We start from the raw sequence: 8,655 nt of genomic DNA on the forward strand, positions 1-8,655 counted from the left end.
ATTTATGACACATTAAAAGACTAATTACTTTCACCCCAGATACTAATTAGTCGTAATTTTACATTTATTAAATGTGCCTCTATCCTAGGTTTTGCCCATTGGTCAGTAAGAATATTTTACTAATTTAAAACACAATAAAATGTAATACGCTCTCTTATTCTTTTATATATTTTAATATGTACAAGTCAGAATAAACATGTTTGAATTTCTACATAAATATTGTGTTCCACTGAATGACAACGTAACATTATTTCAACCAAATTGTAACATTTTATTCTCCAAAAACTTATTTGGAACCTTAAAAGTCGACACTTTAGTTACATTTAGTGTGCTTTCTATCGACATGAAATCACTTTTCTTCATTTCTTTTGATGCGGACTTCTTAACATCTTTGATATATATATATACTGGTCATTAAAATCAGTTCAGAAATATTTTACTACAATTTTTTTCAATTGCATTATTTCTTTTACATACATTGAAGCCAATGACCTCTGAGGACCATTGTAAGAGGAGATACAGATATTGATGTTTAAAACTGTATTTTACATGCGCTTCATTTCATTTTATTAAACATCTAACGGTTGAGCTCTCGAGCTGTGTTTGTGCAGCCTGTTGTTCTGCTCTAAGCTGATTAACTGGACGTGATCGAGAGCAAGTTTATATACTGTAGATTAAAACATGAGCGAATCACAACAGAATGAAGAGAGCGCTGATGTGGCTTTCATTAATATTGGCTTCTTTGGGAAATATGAGAAAGAAATGTCTTTGTTGTTTATTCTTAAGCTTTCATTCAGAAAATTGACAGAAATGCAAGTGAAAGTCAAATTAATGTGAAATGAAATATTATTTGCTCAAAAATATGAGTGCCAAAATTATTGGCACCCCTAGATTATTATGAGTAAAAATATAACTGAATTATATTCGTATGTTAAGTTGACCTGAGTGATTAGGAACATTTAAATAGAAAGTGATGATATATATATATATACACACATTCATAACATTTGGGGAAATATATATATATATATGAAAGCATTTTCTTTGTTAAACCTGTAAACATTCAGAAACCTGAAAATGTATTACAGATATTATACAACTAATGATAAAATGAGTATTTTAAGTTTATGCATTTTTTTTCTTATGATTCAGTTCATCTACGATAAAAAAAAAAACACTTGAATCAGACAAATCATTTCAACATAACTTTAATGCTTCTGGCAGCCACTTCTTACAGAATTAGCAAAACTGATGCATTGTTATTAAATAAAAGGACAGACATTAAGATTAAAAAAAATGGATCATTTAAAAGTGAAAAAAGAACCGTAAAAATACTAATATTTAAACAAATGAACGCAGCTGTTCTCAAACTCTAGTACGTTTCAAACAGTCTTTAGAACAGAATAAAAAATATGACATTTTTGAAACAAATGACAGACATGAGACGCTTCACTAAAATGAGATTCATAAGAGTTCAAGAACAAAGCACTTTTATAAACAATCGTTTATGCTAATAAACAGCAGTGCATGATGGGACACTATTGCTTTGAGGTGGATTGCATAAAGCAGTTAAAGCCATGTATGCATAAATACATAAAGAGTGATTTTCCAAAGCAAGAACAGCGTCATCAGCAATATTAACAAACAAAAACACGTGCAATCGTTCCAGACATTCACACAATCCTGAGATGCAGCGCATTCAATATTTCTGTCATTTAATCATATAATGACTTCAGGATTTACTGAACGTGATTGAGGCTGGTCAACCTGAGTTGAACTAACCTGAGATCTTTTCTCCTGTGCTTATCTGTTCAATTAAAGCTTCGTTATTGCTTACTTTCTCTGGTTTATAGATGCTAATAATGTGATCAGAGCGTCTCACACATGCGTTCATGCAGCTCATGATAAAATCATCTGATTTAAAGCCTCAAAAATAAGTTTCAAACTCATTATCTCACATTGTTACAAACTTGAAATCACAGTGATATCCAAATGACAAGTAAATTTAACCCAAACTCAACAATAAACTCAAATAACTGGAGACACCAAAGCGAGTTCTGCAGACGTGAGACGTGCAAAAGAGGAAAAGCATGGACCGTCAGTAAACTTCTCTGTATGCTTGTCTTGTTTTCCAGTACAAATATCTAAACGTCCTTAAATTAAGATATGAAGTGAGTTTGTGACGTGTGTTGCATTTCAAATTGACCCGCATTGGTTTCCATGCAATTCACAAGCAAATCAACACTAAAGATTCATGTAAGCACAGAAAACCTCTATTGTGGCTTGTTAGAGAAGCAGTTTTAAAATCAAACATGGGTCAAAACGACCCGTGAAACAATAGGAGGGGATAAAGGTGCTGTAGGTAATTTTTTGACTGTGCTAATACATAAAAATACCGTAATATGTATTTGGGAAACATGCTAAATTCACAAACTTGTTTCTTCAACAAAAAAAACAACAACGCTCCAGCCAGTTATTCTGCATTGAAATGTGCGTTCCGTGTCGGAATGTCTGTTTTTGTTTTGTCTGTGTGACTCCGCCCACTGCCAGTTCACCCAATAGGATCTCGACAGCCCGGGTTGCCAGTTGGTGGAAAACACAGCGTACTCGAGCCATGGAAGCTAGCAAACGAACCGAGTCAGAGAGCGCAGATTCCACCCGAACCTAAAGAGCCTCAGCTTATGACCAGAGGCGTATTTAAACACGGATAAATCAACTAAGGCTCATCACCTTCCATTGACGATTGCGCTCGCTCGTGTCGCGCATCCTCAATCTGGCAACCCATGTTTGTGACCGACCATAAAACATATCCAATATATTTTCATGCCTGTGAAAAATTTGGGATTAAACGGGTTAATAGTGTTCATCATCTGTTTGACTACACGTCTTTAATTGATTTTTCTGCCATATGTACATAAACTGACAGTCACCACTGATACACAGCTACTACTAAATATTGTAGAAACTTAATTTTCTGTAAAGTTGCTTTGCAACGATTTGTATCGTAAAAAGCGCTGTACAACCTAAACTTGACTTGACCATGTGAGCGTCGAGTCTGAGGAGGAGGGAGCGGAAGAAAACTCTCCAACAGTATGAATTTGGACTGCAGTACTCATTTCAACCACTAGCTGTTACTATTACATACCGCACCTTTAAAATTAGGAACAAATATCTGCCAATGAGATCTAAAAAATCATCCTGTTTACCCTTTGAATTAGCCAATTCTTAATGTCCCAATGGCAGATATTTGTTCATGTTTTAAGCACTCACTTCTTCTGTCATTATGCATCTCCACTAAAAGTATCTAAATTTAAGAATGTTTGTACTGGGAAACAAGACAAAAAGCAATATTGTGCAGTGACCAACATTCAGGCAACAAGTTTCATACATCTTACCCTCATGCTTATGGGAAAACTCTGGATATCTAGTAGCACCTCAAACATCTCATGCTTGTAGTTTTCAGATCAGCTTCATGGTGAACCTGCCCGTCTCCATAGTCGTGCGTCCGCCTCCAGACGCCGTCGCAGCGCTGCGCGGCACGAAGTTGATAGTCGCCGTGTGTTTGATCTGCCCTTTGCTCTGACTCCAGAAAAACATGAAGATGAAACAGACGGCCACCGAGCTCAGGAACGACAGGAACCCCATGGTAACCGCGATCACCAGCGTCTTCACGTCGAACGGAAACGGCTGCGATCCGTTGACCGCCGCTTGCCCGGACGCGAAGCTCCAGCCTTCCAGAAAGAACGATCCGGAGCGGTTGCGAGTGGACGCCGGAAACCCTCGCACCCGCAGGCTCACCGAGATGCTGTCATTCCCCGCGGCATTCGAAGCGATGCACAGATAGTACCCACTATCCTGTACCTGTGCGTAACGCACCTCAAGTGTCCCGTTGGCGAGCGTGCGAATCCGACCTGAGCCGGTGAGCACCGAGCGTTTGGGATTCAGCCAAATGATCGACGGCGCCGGGTCTCCGTCGGCCGCGCAGAAGAACAAAACCGTATGGCCTTCTTCCGTCCGAACGTCTTGCGGTTTACGAGTAAGGATGCGAGCCTGCCGGCAGGTGAACACCCTGGGAATCTCAGCCTCCGTAAAGTCACCGAAAGTCCTGCCTTGCACCTGCACAGGTGTGACGCAAGCTGGCGAGCGCCCTTCGAAGCGAAGCCACGGGCATCTGCGCATCACCCAGAGAAGCCGGCAATCGCATGCCAACGGGTTCCCGTCAAACCGAAGGACCTCTAAAGCAGCGACCGAGTGGAAGGCCGACACCTCCAGGGTTGCCAGGCGGTTCTCCGACACGTTGAGGAGCCAGAAAAATGCAAGGTTGCGGAAAGCGCCAGGCTCTATTCGTAGGAGCCCGGCACCGACTAGATGCAGCTCTTGGAGTCGTAGCAAATCCCCAAGGAGGTTGGAAAGGATGGTGGTGATTGGGTTGTAGGACAAGTCCAGGTATCGCAAGTAGACGAGGTGATGCAGCGGGGAATACGGTACGGCGCTCAGGTTGCAGTGGCTCAGCGTCAACGATGTGAGATTGAGTCCGAACAGACTGTTGGCGGCCAACGAGTCCAACCAAGGACAGTGAGTCACCTGCAGATCCCGCAAGCGTCCCAGCTGGCGGAACGAGTTGTTGGGAAGCGTTGTGAGTCCGAGTCTGCGGAAGCGCAGCTGCACGAGTCCGGTGAGCTGCGACAGGGCTTCGATTGGCACCGACGTCAGGTTGCACCGGTCGAGGTTCAGCTCTTGCAGGTTGGCCAGGCCACTGAAGGCGCGGCTGGAGATGAACACCAGGTCGTTCTCGCTGGCCTCCAGCTTCTGGAGACTCGGCATCTCGCGGAACATGTCGTCCAGGAACACCAAGATCTCGTTCTGGCTGATGTCCAGAAACTGAACGTTGGGGAGGCCGGAAAAGGCTCCGACCGGGATGATCTTCAGCCGGTTGTGGGATAATCTGAGCGCGAGGAGGTACTGCAGGCCGGCGAAGGCTTCAACCTCGATCCCCGTCAGCTCGTTACCGCTGAGGTCCAGCTCGCGTAACTGCGTCAGGCCGGAGAACTGCCGCCTGGACAGAGTCTTTAAGTGGTTACCGGTCAAGTTAAGCATCTGGGTGTTGTCAGGAACGCCCGAGGGAACGGAAGACAGATGTCTTGATGAACAGTTCGCTATCAGGAGCTTTGGCAAACAGTCGCAGCGCTTCGCGCAGGGCGCTGATAAAGCCATGCCCACTACCCACTGGAGGACCACCCACCAGTACAGCCTCCTCCAATCAGCAGCCACACACATCTGGAGACACGCCTACAGGGGAAAGATTGCAGTTTCAACTTTTGAATCTAAACATTGAAACTACGTTTGCTAGTAGTAGTAGTTGACTTTTTTGGCTCAGCACAAAGAGAAATATAGTCAATACTATATTTTAACACTTTTTTTTTCATATTCCGAAATATTTTGGGATGTTTAAAGTCTAGTTTGACCGCACGACAACTGCTAATGAATTATGATATATGCATGGCCAAACCCTTGGGTTATTATAATTAACCAAAGCTAAAACCAAACTTTTTATTACTTGAAATAAAATAAACTTGCTCTGAACTTGCTCTATGTGAGAAGTGCAAAAAAGCTGCTCCCTGATGAAACCCACTATTGAATAAAACTGGAGAATGCTTTCAAATGTCAGTTTAACATATTTAGTGTGATTGTTCAAAAGTTTGGGATCAGTAATATTTTTAATGTGTTAAAGAAGTCTCTTCTGCTCGTCAAGGCTGCATTTATTTAATAAAAAATACAGAAAAAAACTGTAATATTGTGAAATATTATTACAATTTAATATAATGGTTTTCTATTTTAATAGATATATTCACATAGAAAACAGCTGTTTTACATTAGAATAATTTTTCATAATATTGTTTTTTTCTGAATAAAAAAATGCAGGCTTGCTGAGCAGAAGAGACTTTAAAAATCGTTGATTTGAATGGCAGGAGTGATAAACTGATGCTCAGTAATGATTTCTCAACACTGACTTGCAATTAAATAATATATCATTGCATATGTAATCCATTTTATTGAATTAAACATTTTATTTAAAGTCTATATAGCCTGATAAAGGGAATAAATCACATATCAGTCAATCTGTGCAAACACTCACCAGCTGGCAGAGGGGCTGCTCCTTCTCATTACCAACAATTACCAAAGAAAGCCTCTGATCGCCCGCTCACAGCCTGGAGAGAGAGAGAGTGAGGGAGAGAGTTAGTTCAATGCTTCAGATTTCACATGTCATGTTAATACTGGACGGGCTGGCTGCATGTTTTCACACATAAAGCATCATGAGTTTGAGATCGTAACGTGACGAGTGTCGCTGCATGTGGACTCAGATTCACTGAGAGGTCAGAGGTCAGAACAAGAGCTCCTTGCTCTCCGGATCTGTTGATGAGTCTGAAGGCGGCCCGGTGGGAGTCGTTCACGCGTGCAGGAGGAACAGATGCATGATCGGAGAGCGTGTGCGTGTCTCTGTGGGATCGTCCGGGACTCCAAGCGGCATGTTTGCATAACCGAATGTTAAACGCATTAAAGCACAACAAAACATGGAGCCCTGCCAGAGACGCAGCACGCGTCCATCAGTGTGTGTGCGTGTGTGTGTGTGTGAGAGAGAGTGAGTGTGTGTGTGTGTGTGTGTGAGAGAGAGTGTGTGTGTGTGTGTGTGTGTGAGTGAGAGAGAGAGAGTGTGTGAGTGAGTTAGTGTGTGTGTGTGTGTGAGTGAGTTAGTGTGTGTGTGTGTGTGAGTGAGTGAGTGTGTGTGTTTGTGTGTGAGTGAGAGAGAGAGTGTGTGAGTGAGTTAGTGTGTGTTTGTGTGAGCGAGTGAGTGTGTGTGTGAGAGTGTGTGTGTGTGAGTGTGAGCAGACATGAGATCTGTGTGTGTGCTCAGAGCATATGTAATGCACAAGTCCAGTCTAATCTACTCTTCAAATGACTGTAACGTTCATCTGTCTGTTTACTGCAGCACGTTAAGCATCTTTAAAAGTGCTCAAGAGGCTGTAAACTTCATGCCTTTAAAAGACCATCGCAGATGCGACGAGAAAACCACTGCTCAGGATTAGATTCACTCATTTGTTATTATTACAACAGCAGCACTATGTGAATGAATGTCAAACCTTCCCTGCATGCACATGTATTTCTGACCTCAACAGTCATTCATATTCATCCAAAATCACTCAAATTAAAAAAATTTACATTTAAATTAAAATATTTTTTTAAATATAACATTATTTCAGAGATAATAAAATAATACTGACTGTGTGTGTCTGTGTGTGTGTGTGTGTGAGTGAGTGAGTTAGTGTGAGTGTGAGTGAGTTAGTGTGTGTGAGTGAGTGTGTGTGAGTGAGTTAGTGTGTGTGAGTGAGTTAGTGTGTGTGTGTGTGAGTGAGTTAGTGTGTGTGAGTGAGTTAGTGTGTGTGTGTGTGAGTGTGTTAGTGTGTGTGAGTGAGTTAGGGTGTGTGTTAGTGTGTATTTAATTCCATACCAGTGTTTTTGCTGCTGACCTTCAACGAATGAGCAAACTTTACTTTACAGAAGATAAACATAACATTTGTGGGTCTTGTATTGTTTCTGAAGAGAGGAACTGAAGCCAAGCCAGATGAGAAAAAGCAGCGCAAAAGTATCATACTCAGTTACTTTTTTAGGAAGTATTGTAATATTGTAATGCATTACTTTATTAAAGTAGCGTCCCCCAACACTGAACAGACTCAGTGTTAACAAAGCACAGCTCGATCAGTTCCTTACAGACTGAGACTGAGCTCAAACCAGCAGCTTTCTGAGGCCAGACCTGCATTAAAGGTCAAAGGTCAGTCACTAGGGCATTTTATATCATATATACACAGACACACGCGTATAGATTTCATACCATGCTAGATTTTTATGTGCACTATATATATATACATTTATATTAAAAACTGAATAAAAGTTAAAAACACTATATAATAAAAACTATTATAAATCAAAACTGCACATATAGAGATGTTTACATACAGTATATATGCATTAAACTGGAGAAGCCTCTGCATTGTGAGATTATTTTCAGGATCTCGGTAATTCAACTCTGGCTCAGTCTGTCTGGAGACAAGGATTTTCTATGTTAGGAAATGAAATGCAGGATAACAAATCACATGGTACATTCACAATTGTAAATACATTAATTAATTTATCACCAATAATACATTTATATAACATAACATTTAGCAATCAATTTATTTGTTTGCATTACAACAAAAAATGGGAGTAAAGCTGCTCACTTTTCATTAATGTCACAATGCAAAAATATTTCTAATGCCAAATATTCTCTCTCTCTCTCTCGCTTCATCGCATCCATGTGCGCGCGGGCGGATTTATTTACGAGAACACGAGCGTGGATTCGAGCCAGCATCGCGCATTAGTTCAGCCGCGGGTGGAAGACAAATCTGCGGATTTAACACTGCATTCATAAATAAATAAATAAGATGGAGAAATTGAGGTCTTAATGTGAAGCCTTTCTGAGAGAAAGATCAGTGTCATCATCGACAGAATGAAGTTATTCATTAAAGTTACAGTAAATAAAAATGAAGTAAACTCTCTCTCTACACAAACACTCTCTCACACACACTCTCTCTCTCACTCACTCACTCACACACACAC

At 41.0% G+C, this 8,655-nt stretch overlaps 1 protein-coding gene across 1 annotated transcript in view; it reads right to left on the bottom strand.

Annotated features, from left to right (window-relative positions):
• Positions 1-2,954: 2,954 nt before the first annotated feature.
• LOC107575122 (leucine-rich repeat and immunoglobulin-like domain-containing nogo receptor-interacting protein 1) overlaps positions 2,955-8,655 on the bottom strand; it is a 6,572-nt gene continuing 871 nt past the window's right edge. The window contains exons 2-3 of the mRNA XM_016261537.1: positions 6,137-6,209; positions 2,955-5,289 (exon numbers count right to left, since the gene is read on the bottom strand). Of these exons, the coding sequence (XP_016117023.1) occupies positions 3,460-5,277 (1,818 nt within the window). The 5' untranslated portion in view covers positions 5,278-5,289; positions 6,137-6,209 and the 3' untranslated portion in view covers positions 2,955-3,459. The remainder of the gene's footprint in view (positions 5,290-6,136; positions 6,210-8,655) is intronic.

The sequence above is a fragment of the Sinocyclocheilus grahami genome, unplaced genomic scaffold (genome assembly GCF_001515645.1).
Source record: "Sinocyclocheilus grahami isolate Dianchi unplaced genomic scaffold, SAMN03320097.WGS_v1.1 scaffold2474.1, whole genome shotgun sequence".
Lineage (NCBI taxonomy): Eukaryota > Metazoa > Chordata > Actinopteri > Cypriniformes > Cyprinidae > Sinocyclocheilus > Sinocyclocheilus grahami.